At 45.1% G+C, this 19,521-nt stretch overlaps 1 protein-coding gene across 5 annotated transcripts in view; it reads right to left on the bottom strand.

Moving 5' to 3' along the window:
• Positions 1-19,521, bottom strand: part of MYLK (myosin light chain kinase) — a 241,671-nt gene that overhangs the window by 111,654 nt on the left and 110,496 nt on the right. For all 5 annotated transcript variants that reach the window (XM_019738977.3, XM_019738976.3, XM_019738974.3 and 2 more), the window contains 3 exons: positions 17,862-18,069; positions 1,940-1,988; positions 851-1,016 (listed from right to left, as the gene is read on the bottom strand). In XM_019738977.3, the coding sequence (XP_019594536.3) occupies positions 851-1,016; positions 1,940-1,988; positions 17,862-18,069 (423 nt within the window). The remainder of the gene's footprint in view (positions 1-850; positions 1,017-1,939; positions 1,989-17,861; positions 18,070-19,521) is intronic.

Here is a 19,521-nt window from a genome sequence, read left to right as displayed (position 1 = left end):
CAGCCCAATAGCCCTGACTCGAGGTCTATGTATGTGTTGTGATGTTCGCTCCAGCTTAGAGCAGATGTATGGAACCTGTTTCAAAGTAGCCCTAGTTTGAGGTGGGAAATCCTATACTCCTCACTTTAGTTCTGCTTTTTCCTTTTATTATTTTCCCTGCATTCGTTTAGGAGAATTAGGAAATAGGTCAAACGTGTCCCATCACTCATTTTAATCTAGGAGTTCCACCGTGGAAAACCTGCTGTCCTTGACCTTGACCCCAAGTGTTCCCCGCGGCTCCCCAGTGCCCTGTTTACCATCTACCCCTTCTCCTACCCCACTGCTGCCTCCACTTCTCCCTCCACCTCTTCCACAACCTCTGCCTTCATGTTGCTCAGCCCGGAAGGATTTGGAAAGCACTTCCACATGGAACCTCCCAACAGTTTTTTGACATAGCTGGGATTATCTCCACCTCACAGATAAGGAAACCACGTTCCAAGAGATCAAATGACTTGCCCAGTATCACATGCCTGTGAGCCAAGGAGCCGTGGCTTGAAATCTAGTCCCATGACTTCAAATTCCACTCTCTTGAGATGGTCTGGTCTGTCTTGACTGGTAATTTTTATGCTGTTTTGTGAGTGTGTGGATGACAGGACATTGTAGACTGAGTAACAGAGGGAGAGTGTGCAAACAGGAAAGAACAAGCATGGCTATCAGACATATGAGAACCCTTATACAGAGAACCCTCGAGAACCACCTGTAGATGAATTAGAAGGGATTGGAAAGACAGACTCCCACTAGTCAAAGGGTCTAACCCTGAACGTTCAGGGTCCCCAGGCGTGGTCCAGAGTTGGGGCGGACAAAACCACACCTTGAGCCAGGTGACCTGTGGCTGGGGCCGGCCAGTGACCTTGCAGGAAAATCGTCCCATCTGTCCTTCTTTGACCACCGCTCGGCCTAGCTTGGTAGCAAACTTTGGAGGGCACTCTCCCCAGATGCTAGGACGGGTCTCCACTGTGGAGGATGCGAATCTGTCCCTGGAAAGAAATCAGCAGAGAATCCAACGGCAACTCAGATCCTCATCTCTGTGGCCCCACCCACGTCATTTAAGTTGGGATCAAAACCCAGCAAAGGGTAGCTTTCCCAGCTCTTTACCTCCAACACATTTCTGATGTACCCTCTGGAAAAACCTGAAGCACCAAAACTTATTTCCTCTATCTCCTGGGCATGCAGCTGGACTCCACTTACTAGCCTCCCCCGAAGTAAGGTAGACCTGAGCTCTTGCCAAAAGCCTGGGTTTTGGACAACAGCGTGTGAGCAGAAGAGCTGTATGCCACTTCTAGGCTGGACCCATAAAACCTCCTGTGAGATTCTCCACACTCTCTTGCCCACTCTTCTGGCTAGATGCAGAGGGTCCAGCAGAGGCTCCAAGGCCTAGGAGACGATGGAGCCATAAAATGGAAGGAGACTGGGTCCCTGAAAGATAACGGGAAGGTTCTCCACCTGTTCAAGAATTTTTGAATTGACTCTGCTTGAGTAAGAAATAAACTTTCCCTGTGTTAAACCCTTGGGATTAGGGGACTTGTTTGTTATAGCAGCTACTGTTACTTACCCTTACAATACAGGTTCACTTTCCAAAAGAAGTGTCACATATTGATTGCCTCTTCTAAGTCTGCTTATTTCAGTCTTTTGATTATTGCCTTGATGGCTAGACATCCCTGCGGACTATGGCCACATAGCCCCCTTCCCCTCCATTCAGCAGCGAGGCCAGTCAAGGGTCTATCCACAGAGGCTGCCAGGTCAGGAGGCACTGTGCGAATGACACATGGCGTCCCAATAGGCTTCCGCCTTAGTAATCACAATCCAGGATGCCCGAGACTTGCTCCCTACACCGTTTGTGCCAAGTCAGCAAGAAAAGCCAATCCCGCCCTTACCCTCGCTTGAACATCACACAACTTACCCCGAGGTTTTGGAAACAACAGGCTGACCATGCTTCTTCGCAAAGCCCCCTGCAAGTAGGAAACAAAGAGAAAGAGGCTTGTAGAGTCGGGTCTGAGCCACCAACTTGGAGCAATGAAAGTCAGCGAGAGTCGACAACCAGGGTGGGTGGGATAATGATGGAAATGGTTCACCCTGACTGAGCCTGTATGGCTCTGTGGTGGGTACTTTACATATATCTCGCATGATTTCCTGTAATAATTTCAGGAGGCTGGTACACTATCATCCTTCTATTTTTTAAGTAGATGAGAATAATGAGATTCAGGGAAGTGAAGTCACCCACTCAAGTCACAGAGCCAGTGACGGTGCAGGAACGCATCCAGGTCTGCCTCTTCTAGAACACGTAACCATTCTGCTGAGCTGTCATATGCCACTGGAGCATCTACTTTGGGGATTATCTTTGGCCATCCAAGACCTCTCTAAAAAATGACCCCGTTGAAGGGAGAAAGGGAGAGGCACGTGCATCTCTCTTACCAAGTCTCTTCATGTTAAACACAATCAATTCTGCATCTTTCCACTAAGGCCCTGCAAGCAGCAATACCTGGAATGCAGCAGATCACTGGAAATAAGCTACCGTGGAGCCAGCACGTCACCCGAACCTGTACCAGCAGCACACTGGGCACTGCCAGTCCCGGGTGAGGCACTGCTGTGCTGGGCAGGAAGCAGTTAAACAGCAAACCCAGCAAGGCAGCTGGGGTCAGCTCGTTTTATCCAGCTGCTGCTGCTGGCGAGGGAGGAGTCATCATGTGAACAGAAAGGGACTATAAAATGGTGAGGTATTTGTGAGGAATAGGGAGAGGAAGAGGAGGGCATTTTGAGACGATCAGCCTGGAAGTTGTTCTTTGCCACAAGCGGGGAATGTTTATAAAACCCCGCCCGAGGCACACACAGAAAGGGCAGACCACATTTCCTGATACCAGCAGGCAGCTGCTGTGGGAGACTGAAGAGTGTTTACTGGAAAAGGGTGGATTCCCTTCAATTCCAACCCTGATCACCTCTGTATGAATGAATAGGAATGAAGGATGAAGATCGTGGCTGAGTATTTCTTTCGGCCATATCTGGTTTAAGGTTTCACCAGAACCTTGGTGAAAAAGGATTAATAACAAACACCGCAGCACATTTAAGTGTGACTCCCTATGGATTGGCAATTATTGTCCATGCATTCTGTGTAACACAACTACTTAGTGAGCTATACATAATTTCATTCCATGATGTGGGTTTGGTCCGTGTCATTCAATTCTGTTCTAGGTTAAAAGAACTTCTAAGCTGACAGGAAGCTTGCCACCTGACCACGGCAATTATGCTGCTGGGGCCCCTCAGACACTGCTGGAGGAACCGCGAACGTGTCTTTTTAAAAAACATTTGAGCGAATGAGAATCCTAAGCTCTAAACATGCTCTGCTCTTAGACCAGCAACTTCTGCCTCCAGTCAAAGGAAATGATGCTTACGGGGGAAAAGCAAATTTACAAAGCGGTTCACTTTGGTCTTTTTTGTAACAGTAAAAACTGGAAACAGTGCAAATGTCACAAGGTAGGAAGACAGTAAGTGGGTAAGTGAAGTGTACAATTAGCATCTTAATCTGCTATTCAATTATGTTTAAGAATATATGGAACACAGAAATATATTAAAACATTCTATCATCTGCTCTGAGGACACTCCAGTTGAGCTGTGGGCCTCCCCACTCCATGAGCTCCGTCCTGACCACCACCTTGCCAAAGCACTACCGCTAACCCCCCTCTCCCTCAGAGGCTCTGTAGCACATGACATACGGGCTACTCCCCTTCAAAGCACTTTCTCCTCCAGACTCTCCTGTATTTACTAGGCTGCCCTTTCTTCCTCAGCCTCCTTCTCTGCTCCATCTGTGCACGTGGGAATGACCAAGGCTGCACCCCGGGTCCTCAGCACTCTCGGCTCTCCCCCAGGAGGTCTTGGACAGCCCCACAGCTTTAACTATCATCTGTAAGCTGATGACGTTGGAACCATATCCCCACTGCAATGTCTTCTTCATTCATCAGAGGTCTCCAGAACAGGGACCAGCACATTGCAGACATTCCAATATTTGTTACATAAATGAATTTTACGAAAAAAGAGCAGCATATAAAATGTCCTATTCAATGTGATCATAATCAGGTAAAAATAAAATACTCCAACATAGGAAAACAACCAGAGGAAAATATATTGAAATGTTGTTTTGGGGCGGTGGGACATGAGTAATTTTATTCAGCTGTATTTTGTAAAACCTATAAATATAGTGCAAAGAAAAAACAAAACGTGACCTCATTATCAAAAAAAAGAAAAAAAGGTAGGGGGTAGGGAATGGAGAAAGAAAATTTCAAAAGGAGAAAGGTGCTGGCATCCAAACAGAAGGGCCATCCAGGCTCCGTCCCACGTATTAGCTACACTCATATACCCAATCACTAAGACTCCTGCCTAAAAATGTCTATGTACCATTCATGGCACTTAGCACGCTTCTGTAACATTTTGGAGTAAAGACTTGATAAATCTTTTTCAGTTCATTTTGGAGTAAAGATTTGATACAAATCAGACTGATCAACTGATTAATGCGTAAACAAAATGTGGTCTATGCGTACAATGAAATATAATTTATGCATACAAAGGAATAAAGTAATGATATATGTTACAACATGGGTGAACCTTGAAAAAATTTGCTAAGTGAGGAAAGCCAGACACCAAGAAATGTATCATTCCACTTATATGAAATGTTCAGAAGATGCTAATCCATAGAAGAGAGAAAGCAGATTAGTTGTTGCCACGGGCCGGGGGTGGGGGGGTAGGGGGGGTGGGGAGGGGATGGGAAGTGACTGCTCAGTGGATATGGGGTTTCTGTTTGGGGTGATCAAAAGTTCTGGAACTAGGCACAACACTGCACAACATTGTGAATATACTTAATGCCAGTGAATTGTATACTTTCAAATGGTTAAAATGGTAAATTTTATGTTATGTATATTTTACCACAATAAAAAATATTAGACTAAGCATCTTTAAAACTCCTGGGAGCTAAATATCTTAATCCAAAGGCTAAAATTCCTTTATTTCTTAAAAGATAAAATAAAGCAATAAATATGGCATTTCTTCAGAGACTAGCAAAAGAATGCTATGTGTAGGTATTTCCGTATCAGAGTACGAGCAGTTTATGGTAAGATCCAAAGTTAACACATAAAGCAGTCAGCTAAAAATGGAATTGAGGAATGCTTATTTTAGTGTGTTAACAACACAGAGTGCACATCAAAACAAAAAGAGAATTTGAGTTAAAATAACTAAAAGGGTCTATTTATAGGCAAACAATTTGAAGTTACAAGTTGTCAGATAAGGCAAAATTAATTTTGTGAAAGTATGAAAATCTGGCAGAACAGCAAGGCTATGTAGAAAAATAAGTGGAAAGGGGGCTAAGGTAGAATGCCAAAAATAGAAAAGTTAAGAGAATCGGTGAAGACAGGATCAAGTTAGTGAGGGAAAAAACGGCCAACGCACTGAAGGTATTTAAACACTAATCTTAGAGTTTTCAAGGACAAGTAAGAGAATGCTGCCATGTTTTAGTCGTGAAAAGTTTAATAGAGGAGGGAACCTAGCACTTTTTGTCAAAGGGGTATAGAAAGCCTGAGTTGGGACAGAGAAGGCTGCTGCAAAGGGGAATAATGAGATCAAGACGATAAGGAGAAGAAATGCTTCACAAAATGCCTGATGACGTAACTTATCATCCAAACAGGGACTCTCGACACTGAAAGGGACATAATGAATAATTCTGCCAGGACAACAGGATTAAACCAAGACCATTCCCGGCAAACCAGCAGGCAGTCACACTACTTGTAGCCAACTCCAAAGTGGACTTTAAAGATTACTTAAAATAGTGGTTCTTCACTTAATCAGAACAAATGCCCACTTTTTATAACACATATTGAGCAATGCCCCCTGGGCTATCCTGAATTGGAGTTTGCTGATATATATATATCTTCAAAAAGAAAATAAATCTAAAGGCCCTAACTAAAATATTAAGGAAAAATAAAAGGAAAGTAAATTATAATAATATTTATTTCAATATGTAAATTTTTAAAAATATGTAAATGTTGCTATATGACTATTTCAATATGTACACGTCCAGGCACATTAGAAGACATAATGAAATGGTCAGATGTTTGCACTGATTCATATGCATGTTTGGATTTAAAAGTGAATGATCGAAAAACACTGTACAAATAGTCCAGAAAAATAAAAGAGAACAAGTATACAGGTGGATACCTAAAAAATGAGAAAAATAAAAAGTAGTGTTAGCAGTATTATGTCAATTACAGCTCAATAAAGAGAGAAAAAAGAAGAAAAATTAATAAAGTAAAAAAGAAAGTAGTTTTAGGATAAATCACAGAGCAGACATATTATATGAAAAAGAAAGAATGAAATAAACTTCAAAGAAGATTACTTAGCAAGACAAGTTACAGATCACTGAAGTAGAGAAAATGAAAAAAAAAACAAACAGACGGTAAGTGTGGTGTCAAAACAATTTTCTATTTTATGACATGGGATCTTTGAAACCTCCTCTGTACTAAAATACTGATTCAGTTCCTATTTTGCATAAGGCATTGGCCAGAGCTCAACAAGTACGCTGACAGGCATAATAAAAGCTAGAATAAAATCTGAGTAAGAGAGAGGCAAACTGCTTCAAAGCAGGGAGACGGGACATCTCATTGCTGGGTCTTTTGAAGATCCCGAGTTTCAACTTAAAGGCAATAGATCACTGGAGGATTTGAAGGGAGGGAATAATAAAATCCCATCTGAATTTTTTAAAAAAGATATTTAAACAGCAATGTGGAGATCAGAATGGGTTACGAGAGGAACTGAGAACAGCTGGGAATTTATGCAACAGGACAGAGATGATGGCAGCCAGGACCAGGATGGTGGCAATGAGGACAAATGACAACTGCATGGCAGATGGCACAGCAGGATTTGGCGACTGACTGGAGAAGGAAAGGGAGTACTTGAGAATGACTGAGGTGGCCTGGCTGCCCTCCTTTCCAAGGAGATGTGGGCTGTCACCTGTCGAAGTTTCAGCTCTGTCTTCCCGGGGCCACCAAAGTCCTAACCATAAATGTGAACTGGCCCCTCCCAGAGGCTGCCTGTCACTATATAAAGGGGCCTCGTCCTATACAAACTATTCATTCAACAGTCTCTATTCAGACAGGGAGCTTTGGAGTTCACTGTTGTAGTCCCTTCTTGCTGGAATGTACACAGGTCCTTTATTCTTTTACTGTGACACTCAATAACAAGTACATGTGACACTCCATAGAGGCTAAGGAGGTCAACGCAAGGCACCAAGCAGACACCTCAGGAGTTCTGTTTGGGACTCCAGGAAACTGACACAATAAAGAATCAATTCTTTCTCAGGGTTTAAAATAAAATATCCACCACTTAGAAAACAAATGATTTCCCAGTCATCCGTGAACAAAATAGTCATGTCTTACCCAATGAGTTCAAAGGAATGGTGACACCAGTTTTGTTTTGGAGGGGGGAACAGTTCAATAAATTGTGGCCAGCGATCTCTCAATTGTCTTAAATAAGTACTCTACGATGCTCTGCAGAGAGAAAATAACTCTTTATAGAGGCCAAGACTCTAATCATCCCAGCTCACTTTCCTAGAGCCACTACTATCCATGGCGATTCCCCAAACACACTAAGCCAAGTCGCAAGCATTCCCGTTAGTACTTAAGTTATAAAGATTGATTTTGCATCATTTTATCAGAACAGAAACAGAAAATTTTACCTCCAGTTTGAGCCCCCCTACCCTCTGCAGGCCGATGTGTGAATTATCTGGCTGCTGTCTGCTATACAGGTGTCTGAGCAGAAGCCATGCAGCGTACGGGAAGGTATTTTAAGCGTGGTTCCAGAGAAATTCATTGTCCTAATAAGCAACTCATTTTTGTTGGGGATCATATAAAATGACAGTGTATCAAAGACTGACGGAACACATGAAAAAACTGTGACCAGAATGCTTATAATAAACCCAGGCATTCAGAAAAATAAAGGTAAGGTGAAAAAAGGTTTGAGGCAAACGGAACTACACAGCATGTCCCCCTGGCTGTTACTAAGGGGAGCAGTTCATCCAGAGAGCTTACCTGCAGGGTGAAAATGGACAAGCAACCACTGATGGGCAGAATCCAGTCTGCTCATACTCCGCAGTGGATATGTCTCTAAACACTGCCTGGTCTCATGCTCCAGACCTCCTACAGCCTTTTCCTGCTCTGTCCTTCAGCTTTGTTTCTCCCTCCTCTCTGCTTCTACCTGGCTACTCACCTACCCCCTACCCCAGGCCCAAACTCTCTCCACTTTCCTCCCAGCCCCAGCATCTAAATCACAATCTGCCATCCAAATCGGGCTCATTCTTCTGGGACAAGCCCAAGTCCCTCCTCCTCCAAGAAGACATTACAGACCATGTCAGCCTGCAGGGGTCTCGTTCTCCTGAGTTTACAGAGCCTATGTGCCACTCATTTGACAAATAAACCCATGCTGCCTTGTGTTTTTGCTTAGCTTTTAATGTGTCTACATTTCATCTGACCAACCAGGTTCTTGCAGAAAGAATTTGAGAGAGTATTATGTCTCCCACACAGTAAAAGTTAGCACCTCGTAAATAAATCCTGATGTTGAATCTCAACTGCAGTATAATAATGAAATATGAGGTCAAGAAAGTCAGTCTCTTGAGGGTAATCACCAGGTCTTGTTGCTCTTAGATCCCAGCGCAAAGTTAGCACATTCAATAAAATTTGATGAATAAAGAAGAGGGTAGAACTATGAGCCACTGAGAAAGCACCAGGGATGGAGATGGGAGGAGGGGATGGTAGAATCAGAGATGGAAAGAAAAGATGGCAGCATCAACGGTGGAAATCAAAGCTGGGCCAGCAAGGGGTACTGGTGTATATTTTGGAGGGAAAAATAGACAAATGCAAAGTGGAAGGTGAAAGTAAAGGAAGAAAGGGAGTCAAGGCCAAGGAGATTTGGGAGACATCCTTCAAGAATAGAATGAGACCAAGTACTTTGTCATCTAACTTTTCTGTCTGGCAAATAAGTGAGGCTTCTGCCAAGGCAGGCTGGATGCACAACTATTTTACAGCAAAAAGACTAGTGGGGCTAAAAGAATAATGTTCATCTCTACCACATTTATATTGTTAATTTTGATGAGACAGAAAAGGGTAAAACACTCAGAGCATTTTGATTCTGACTACATTTTAAAAAACGAGGGCATACGCCCCTAAAAAAAGGTCAGCAGCGAGTGTTACAGACTAAAGAGAGTTTCTAAATAATATAAATGGGAAATACACTTACAGGTCTTTAAGAAGGTAGGAAATTTAAGATAAAAGGAGACAGTACAAAAGAAATATGAGAACAAAAAAGGAGAATCACGACAGACATTCCTGAGGAATACAATAATTTAAAACTCGGCCAATATAAACAGACAAGGGCCAAAATACATAATGTCATCAACCTACCCCAATGTGAAAATAAAAGGGACCCGAGAAATCTGTCCCTGAAAAATGGGAATCACAATAAAGATGGCATGGGAATATTTCCTACGGAGTCACGATCACCCAAGAATGATGGTGTCCGTGGCGCCAGTCTAGCTGGACAAGAAAACAGTAGGGCCACTGTTCTCCCTTAAATCCCACAGCCTGGGGTCATTCTCTTCTGCTGCCACATCTAGGCGGGTTGCCACCTGACCCTTTGTCTCTCACATCGTTCAGGGAGCCCTGGATTACAGGACAGTGGTGTGGTGGGGGTACACACAGCAGAAGCGCAGTACTGAGCGCGGGTGGCTGGGGCGGGGAGGAAGTGTGTTTGGAAAGGAGATGGGCAGGAGGCCATCCCCAGGCCGACAGCATGAGCCCAGGCTTTGTTTTGAACAGGGCAACTGAACAGCAAAGCAAAGACGACAGCTTTGGGCAACCCACGGAGCCAGTGGTGCGGTAGAGAGACGAGCAGAGGAAAACCTTTATCTTTCTGGGACAAAGGAACAAAAGCCAAACAAGCCAAGGGAGATGAGGGGGTGAGGTGAGCCCCCTTCTATCATTCCATAGGCCAGTGCACCATTAAAAGAGCCAACATGCTGATACCTCTGGTTTGGATTTGAAATGCTTTCTGTGTGGAAACAACTGTTTCTCAGTCATTTTCCAGGAAACCGACGCTTACAGACAGAAGACCAATGGCAACCCCCTCCGCTTTCGTGAGATTTTGCCTAAATCAAATCATGTCATTTTCCTCCTTGACACTTTCCAATGGCTTCCCGTCACCAGGGACTAAAGGCCCTACGTGGTCCCACACTTACCTGCCTCTCCAGATGTATCCCCACTCTACCTTCACTCACTCTGCTCTGGCCCCACCAACTTTGTTGCTGTTTCTCATTCTTAAACATGTCTACAAAACTCCCACAACTCTTTGTGGCTTTATTTCTGGTCTCAGGAGCAGACTCAGGTCACATGCAGGGAGAGCCAGAGTGATGGAGAGTGAATGTCTCAGGAAGAAGCCCTCAAGTAATGACAGACAGGGAAATGGTAGATAAACACGCCAGCCCCCTTGCCCCTCAGTTAACTCTAAGTTCCTAGGGCTGCTCTTCTCCCTTAGATCCCACGACACGAGGTCACTGTCCCTTCTGCTGTCACATTCTAGGCGGCCTGCTCCCTGGCCCTCTCTCTCATGCATGGTCAGAGGGCACTTAATTCTACTACCAAAGTTGTATCTGTTATTTATAGTCTCTCTTTCCAGTAGAAAGTCAATGCCAAGAGGGCAGGGACCCCATCTGAATTGCTCTATTACCAGTACCCAACACGGAGAGGAGCAGACTGGTGAACAGAGAGCTGGATGGAGGGATTCGCTCTTTGCTCCTGGGAGACATTCTAGGATGAGGGGCCAGAGACAAAAGTGGGCAGCCTTAGAACCCATCACCTACAGGGGAGGAAGCTGGGGAAAGAACTCCACAGGAATGGAGGCAGAGGAGGAGGCACCTACATGAAGGACAGGATGCCTGACAGAGAGAGAAGAAAGTGTGATGGCCAAGGCTGGATCGAGAAAGAATGGAGGAAACAGGTTTTTGTCCTTATTTATTTATTTCAAAGAAAACTCCCCAAGAGGAGGGAGTTCCTGGCTAAATCTATACTCCACCAAATACATATTCATTATTTTCAGTTATTAAAAAAAAATGTTCGTTGCATTCTTATACAGAGTGGCTAATGGCTTGGAATTTATTTTTCAGAGATGAAAATAATTTTTTTCCACTTTCTCTGAAACTATTACTCTTGCTACTCCTCTTCCCCTAGAATAATCCTTTATTTCTCAACATCACCTTTAAAGTTTAACTCACTGCCCAGTGCACCAGTCAGATCAGTCGTGGCTAGGGTAACCATGTAATTTATTATCCAAGCAGAGACTCTTCTGAAAATCAAAGGAAGCTCTATTCAGAATCACATTGGCAGAGCAGGCATTGGCAGAAACTGGGATGGTCACCCTAATGACACCTGCTCTGACCATGGGCCTGCAGAAGGAACAACCAGCTGGCAGCCATGCTTTATGCTCATTACTCCACCCTATATATCTCTGCAGATTGGACCCATGGTGGTACCTGTCCTAAACATAACCAACCCCACTCTACCAGCAATACAGAGTAAGGGCTGAATGCAAGTTAGCTATGATTATGTCACACCTGGCTTTTTTTTTGCATTGTATCTTTTTTTTTTTAAATTAAAGTTTACTGGGGTGAATTATTAGTAAAGTTACATAAATTTCAGGTGTACAATTCTGTAATACATCATCTGTATATCACATTGTGTGTTCACCATCCAGAGTCAGTTCTCTTTCCATCACCATATATTTGATCCCCTTTACCCTCATCTACCACCCTCTCCCCGCTTGCCCTCTGGTAACCACTAAACTACTGTCTGTGTCTATGAGTTTTTGTTTCTTCATCTGTTTGTCTTGTTCTTTAGTTGTTTTCAGTTTCATATACCACATATCAGTGAAATCCTATGGTTCTTGACTTTTTCTGTCTGACTTATTTCGCTCAGTATAATAACCTCAAGGTCCATCCATGTTGTCGCAAATGGCACTATTTCATCTTTTCTTATGGCAGAATAGTATTCCATTGTGCATCTTCTTTATCCATTCATCTATCGAAGGACACTTTGGTTATTTCCATTTCTTTGCCACCACAAATAAAGTTGCAATGAACATTGGAGCACATGTATCTTTACGGATAAGTGTTTTCAGATTTTTTTTGGCTAGATACCCAGGAGAGGGATTGCTGGGTCATATGGTAATTCTTTTCTTAATTTTTTGAGGAACCTCCACACTGCCTTCCATTACAGCTGCACCAGTCTGCATTCCCAGCAACAATGTATGAGGGTTCCTTTTTCTCCACAGCCTCTCCAACACTTGTTATTGTCTTGTTGATGATAGCCATTCTGACTGGGGTGAGGTGATATCTCACACCAGTTGGAATGGCTTGTGGTTTTTATTTGCATTTCTCTGATGAATAGTGATGTTGCACATTTTTTCATATATCTATTTGCCATTTGGATGTCCTCTTTGGAGAAATGTCTATTTAGGTCCTCTGCTCATTTTTTAATTGGATTGTTTGTTTTTTCTGTTGTTGTTGAGTTGTATGAGTTCCTTGTGTATTTTGGATATTAACCTGTTATTGGAAGTGTTGTTTGCAAAAATCTTTTCCCATTCAGTTGGTTGACACTTGGCTTTCTACACATTTTTTCTTGGCTCTGTTGCTGCTTTCTCACAACTTACAAACGCACATATTCCCATTCTGCCTTTCCAGCCCACATCACGTACCCACTGCTAACTCTTATAGCATCTCTGGGTTACTTAGTTGATATTTCCAGTACCTAGCTCAAAAAAGGTGTCAATCAGATTCCATGAAGTAATTCAGGAATGTTACAATTAAGTACTTAGTGGGTGTGATGGTTAATTTTATGTGCCCACTTGACTGAGCCACGGGGTGCCCAGATATTTGGTCAAACATTATTCTGGGTGTCTCTGTGAGGGTGTTTTTGGATGAAATTAACATTTAAGTGGGTAGACTGAGTAAAGCAGATGGCCCTCCCTAATGTGGGTGGGCCTCATCCAGTCAGTGAAAGACCTGAATAGACTGAAAAGCCCGACCTTCCCTCCAATACCAGGACACTCCTCCTGCCTGATTGCCTTTGAGCTGGGACATCGGTTTTTTCTTGCCTTTGACTTGCACTGAAACGTCAACTCTTCCTGGGTTTTGAGCCTGCTGGTCTTGGGACTGAAACCACATCAGCTCTTGTAGTTCTCAGGCCTTTGGACCTGGAGAGGAACTACACCACCAGCTCGCCGGGGTCTCCACCTTGCTGACTGTGGGTCTTGGGACTTCTTAGCCTCCGTAATCATGTGAGTCACACGTACACAGGCATACCTTGGTTCATCGTGCTTCACTGGATGGCGCGTCACAGATGTTGCATTTATAACAACTCGACGGCAGTACCGTCCACCAGCATAAAGATTATGACTTGCTTCATCGGGATACTCGCTTTATTGCCGTGGTCTGGAAGCAAACCTGCAGTGTCTCCGAGGCACGCCTATATGCACCATCTACTGCTGTTTCTCTGGAGAACCCTCACACAGAAGGTAGAAACATTAGCCAGCTTGTTCTCAAACTACTGGTCCCTGTTTGCAGCAGTATCAGCACCACTAGGAAACGTGTTAGACATGAACATTCTGGAGCCCATCCCAGACCTACTAAATCAGAAACTCCGGGGCAGGGCCTGGCAGTGTGTGGTTTCAGCAGCCCTCCGCGGGATTCGGATGTGTGCTCACATTTCAGAAGCACTGTACAGGCGAAATGTATCAACCTGTAACTAACTGCATCCTTCCTTGCTACTCAAAGTGTGCTCTGTGGCCCCGCAGCACAAGCCTCGTTGGGAGCTGGTTAGCACTGCAGACACGCGGGCCCCTCTCCAGACCTACGGAACCAGAACTGCACTCTGACATGGTTCCCGAGGTGATTTGTGTGCCCCTGTATTGGCACTAAATCATTTTTTAAGGGGAATATGAGCCATCCTGAGGCCCGGATCTCCTCTGAGCCTGCCAATGTGGCTCTCTCCGGGCTCCTGAGCTCATGTCCTTAAAATTAGCCCTTTATTACTTGAAATGACTTAGGTGACTGTCTGGTCCCTGAAAGACAAAGGGCCTTCTCAGACTCAGACCAGCGGGTGTGGGGCCCATCCACTTCAGCACCACCCCTCACTCCAGCCCACACCCGAGGCTCTCTCTGTGAATCTGAATGCCCAGGATTACTCTCTACCTTGCTGGGACATGTGGGTTTTTCTTCTCTTCTTTCTCTGCGTAAGCCTCGTCGGTCACTATTCCAATGGGAACCTCTAGGGCTGTGCTGTGTAATACGGTAGCCATTACCTACGTGGGGTTATTGAGCTATGTCTAGTTTGAATTGAGATACGCTGTGTCAAATACACCCCAAATGTGGAAGAATGAATGTAAAATATCCCGTTAATAATTTCATGTTGATTATGTTGAAATGATTGTATCTCGGATATGTCCCGTTAAGTAAAATATTTTATTACAATTGATTTCACCTGTTTCTTTGAATGTGGCTATTAGGAAACCTAAGGTTACACACGTGGCTCACATTATATATTTCTAAGGACAGTGCTGGGCTAGAGGACAGGCCTGTGGCCCCTCCATTTAGGAGAAAGCTCCCAGAGGGCAGGCACCATGTCCTTTCCTTGCTGTGCCCCAAACCTCTGTGACCCGCCCTCTGGAGGTGGGTGAGTGTCAGGGCAGGCTTTTGAGAGCCTTTCCGGGGCTCAGACTAGGGCTGCATCCCACTGCATGAGGTCACAAATGGTCCTGTTGTTAAGGCGCTTGTCCTCACAGAGGATATGGCATGTTTCTTGGCCCCAGCTACCAAACTGGAACCCAGATGAGGAATTTTTCTCCCTACTCTCCACGCCAGGATTTTCCCCTGGAAGTAGTTCTCAGGATGTGACTACCAGGCTCAGATATAACAAAACTACCATTTACTGGGTGCCTACTTTTCGCCAGTGCTGCACTAATCCTTACACGACCCGTGGGACAGCCATTAGTTCCAGCTCACAGAAAAGGAAATAAGGCTCTGAAAGGTTAATTTCCTCATAGTTAGAAATTAGTGGAGCTAAAATCCAAGACCATTTGATAACACTGCCTACTAAACTTGACCACTAGGGGGTCAAGAGGCTCCACATATGAATTATATATACTCTTAATTCCAGGATCTCTGCTCTTTCCAAGCGAGAAGCATAGCACAGAGAGCTGGCAAGAAGGCAGGGGATCTGCTAGATTCCGTTGGTAAGAACTGGGCTACCCTGGCACAGTCAACAACTTATCCATGGCAGAAGAGACCAGAGAGGATCTTCCCAGGCCTATGGTCTGTCAGGTGGCCCCAAACCACACATCAGCTGAAACTGGCCTTTGATGCAGAAGCAAAATGTACACAGGGCCATTCACAGTCAAAGAGGCTGCAGCCTTAACCATTCTGTCTCCTAGGGTTAGAAGACATACAACATCTTAAATGGTCTGGGCCTGAGTCTCCCCAAATTAAAACCAAACGGGAGGGATCAGGATTGAGAGCCCCAGCCTTCTGTCATTCTGCTCTCGTGCCTTGTTTCCTGCCCCTGCCTCGAGTTCCACGACCTACGAAAATTTGTTGAGACACCAGACTTAACTTCTTCAATGATGGGAATTTTAAAAAAAAGGTTTCATATTACCTGGGTTTTATATACCTCCCCTGCCTCCTAACCCACCCCATTCTTTCCAACGAATCACAGAAAACAAGGGCTAGCCCAGGCTGTAGAGACCACTGAATGCAAACCCTTTATTTTGCAGAAACAGAGGTCCAGAGGTTTAAAGTCACACATCCGCTTGAAAAACGTTGGGACAGAACCTTGGCCCTCTGACTGAATTCTCCGTTTCCCTAGCTCCGAACAGAAAATCAGAAAAGGGGTGTTACAGACTGGATTTGTGTGTCCTTGCCCACATTTACATGGCGAATCCCTAACCCCAGTATTACTATAGTTGGAGACAGAGCCTGTGAAGGTGTGATCAAGGCTCAAAAATGTCAGAAGGGGGGGCCCTAATGCAATAGTGCTGGTGCCCTTATAACAGGAGGAAGGGACTCTGGAGCCCGCTCTCCATCATGTAAGAAGGCAGTAAAAGGGTGGCTATCTGCAAGCCAGGAGGAGAGTTTTCATCAGACACCACACCCTGTCGGGCCTTGATTTTGGGCTTCCAGCCTCCAGAACTGTGAAAAAATCAATTTCTGTCATTTAAGCCATGTGGTCTGTTATGGCAGCCGAAGCTAATACATGGGTATAACACAATTTTTGTGGGCCTCAGCTCAAAGTTTGCGCATCGAAAAGTACATAATGGAGGGGAAAGCGCAACACCAGAAATGGCCTAGATGAGGGCCATTCAGAGACTCTGACCGGGGTCTGCTTTCCATGGGGAATGCCCCAGCCCACAGGCATCGGAAGGTCATTAAAAGAAACAAGTCACTCCGTGAAAGAATTTGGGGAAAGTATCCAAACTATGCATATTCTGTTCCGTGAAACAGCTTGTGTGTACTTCCATGAAGTAGGAAAACAGGGAAACATTGGCCCAGGCGCCCTGGCCACCTGTGGAACTTTTCTGGGCTACCTTAATCTTCACATACAATGTCCCCTGACATGCAGGTTGGGAGGACTATCTTCTGTGAGAGGAGCAAGTGAGTCTGACCCTCTGGTTGCTGAGCCCTTAGAAAGGCCTGGAAGGATGGAGGGAAACCTGCCATATGTCTGAGGGTCTGACGACATGTCCTTTCAGACACCAGGTCTTTAGGCATCAGCTGGCAGCCTGAACTGGGAATGGTCTCCCCGTGAAGCAGCTTCGGCAGGTGGGGGATATACTCGCAGCAAAGGAAATAGCTTTATTGATGGTCAAATGTTTTTCCTGGCAGTTTTAAAGTTAATAGAATTTTTTTGTAAGTACAAAGGAGAAAAAAGAGACAAAATAATCAGTGTTAATATGTGGGTATGGTTATCTTCTCTATATTTTCTGAGTTTTACAAACTTTTAAATAATGGGCATGTATTACTTTATAATGATGATAATAAATATCATTCATTCATTCTCTAACTATTTCAGCATCTATCACGAAGCAGGAGGTTTTCTAGACACTGGAGATACAGCAGTGAACAAGCTAACGTCCCTGTCCTCCTACAGCTTCCAGGCAGTGGTAGAGGGTGGAGGAGATAATAGACTGTGAGGCAGTGCTGAGTCCTAGAGAGGAAAACTGGGGTAGAGTGAGAGGATGGAGAGTCCTGGGGAAGGGGTTCTCTCAGGGGACACCTGAGCAGAGACCTGAGGGCCTGCGTCAGGAGAAGGGCTGCGGAAAGAGCTCTTCCTTAGACTTGAACAGCAGGGTGAAGGCCTTGAGGCCTTCCGCTGGAAAGAGCAGGGGGCCAGCGTGACCACAGTGGAGAGAGGGGGCGAGATGGTAGGAGACGGTCTGGAGTGCCAGGCAGTGGCCAGACTGGGCAGGGATTCGTAAGGAGTCTGGTCTCTTTCTCGGTGTGAGGGGAAGCCATGGTAAGACTGGAAAAGGAAAGTGACGTGACGGGTAACTTGACAAATACTGTCTCGTGGAACACCTCCCTCGTTCACAGGGACCACATTTCCCCCATTAGAGTAAAAGGTCCTGAGTGCAGGGATGGGTGTACTTTCTCTCATGGGCGCCTCTCTCAAGAGAGGGCTGGAGCAGGAGCTGTGGCCTTGGGGACGTGGACGGCTTACCTCCCACCACGGCTCACTCCTCCTGGGACTCACCTTCTACCGTCAACTCCACTGTCACCTGGCGGGCACCGCTACCATTGGTGGCTTCACAGGTGTACTTCCCCTTGTCCTCCTCACGGACAGCATGAATCACAAGGCTGAAACTCCCCCGGACACCACAATCCAGTAGGAAGCGGCCCCCACTGGTGATGGGTTGCCCGTTTCTGTGCCACGTCACCTGGGGCTCTGGGTAACCCCGGACCTTCAGGAAAAAGAAGAAACGGTGAGAGCTTATATTTAAGGCATACTTCCTATCTGCTAGGTACTGTTCCGAGTGCTTTACATGTGTTCTTTATTCCACATAAAAACCCTTGAAGCAGATACGACTTCATCTCCATTTTCCAGATGAGGAAATTGAAATGCAGAGAGTTTGGGTGGATTTCCCGAGGTCCCGGAGGTAGAATGTGGCCGAGTCAGGCATCCTGGCTCCACAGCCCACTATACAAGTGATTCTCAAGCCTGGTTGCATATTAGAATCATCTGGGGGAGCTTTAAACCTGTATATAAGTTCCCAGGCCACACCGCAGACCAGTTAAAACAGAACCCCAGGGAGCAGGATGTGCATGGGGGTTTCAGCCTGGTGCTTCCTACACTAGCATGCAAATGACTCACTTGTTAAAATGCAGATTCTGCTTCTGTAGGTCTGGGATGGGGCCTGAGATGCTCCAGTGCACACAGGCTCTCAGATGATGCTGATGCTACTGGTCCCCAGAACTCACCTTGAGTAGGAAGGTTCTAGCCCTGAGCTGCCCCTACGGCAGCCACGAGCCACGCAAGGTGAAGGAGCACTTGTGGTGTGGCCTGTCCTAACAGAGCTGCACGGTAAGTGTAAATTATACACTGGGTTTTACAGACTGAGTATGAAAACGGAATGTAAAATAACTCGATAATTTAAAACTATCGAGGACATGTTGAAAAGATAGTCTTTTTGACATCGTGGGTTAAACAAAATGTATCGTGAAAATTAATTTTGCCTGTTTCTTTTTATTGTTTTAATGTGGCTACTAGAAAAGTTACTACTATGTATGTGCCTGGCTTGGTGCTTCTGTTGGGCAGTGCTGCCCCAGACGCTCTGTCTTTCTCTGAGAACAGTGAGCAGCTAACCTCTGTTGAGTGCTAAGTGTTAAGTAAGCACTTTCCTGAGTACTCGATGCATCTGAGCCTCAGAATGACTTGTTCAAAGAGAAGGTACTTCCCCAAAAAGGGGGAAATGCATGGAGAGAGAAGTTCCAAGAAAAGAAATCACTTGGAGTTTCAGAGAAAGAAAAAGTTCCCGAAGAACCCTCAAGCTCCTGAAACTCAACAGGCCCTTCAGAATGAACTCATTTTTGGAGGAACAGGGCTCAGTGTAGCCCAGCGACACAGCCTGGGAGCCTAGAATGGGGCACATTAGCACTGGCAATGCACAGACAGCACAGAAACCTCCTGAGAAAGTTGTCTGCATTACAAAACAGTCGTAGCACCAGCTTTTATCCATGCAGCCACCCCGAGACAAGAGAGAATGGATATGGATAGAGCAAAACCGAAATTCGCCAGATGATCCCAAATTACATTCATAATGAAAGGCTTCAATGATCTACAGCAATAATTGTCCTCACCCCTCGCCTCCCAGTAAGGTCAGAGACGATGCTCTATCAGCATGTGGGAGGAAGGG

This window comes from Rhinolophus sinicus, chromosome 17 (assembly GCF_057876585.1).
Source record: "Rhinolophus sinicus isolate RSI-liver-muscle chromosome 17, RSI-T2T, whole genome shotgun sequence".
NCBI lineage: Eukaryota > Metazoa > Chordata > Mammalia > Chiroptera > Rhinolophidae > Rhinolophus > Rhinolophus sinicus.
The sequence above is the reverse complement of the archived record's forward strand: the minus strand, read 5'-3'. Positions and strand labels throughout refer to the sequence as shown.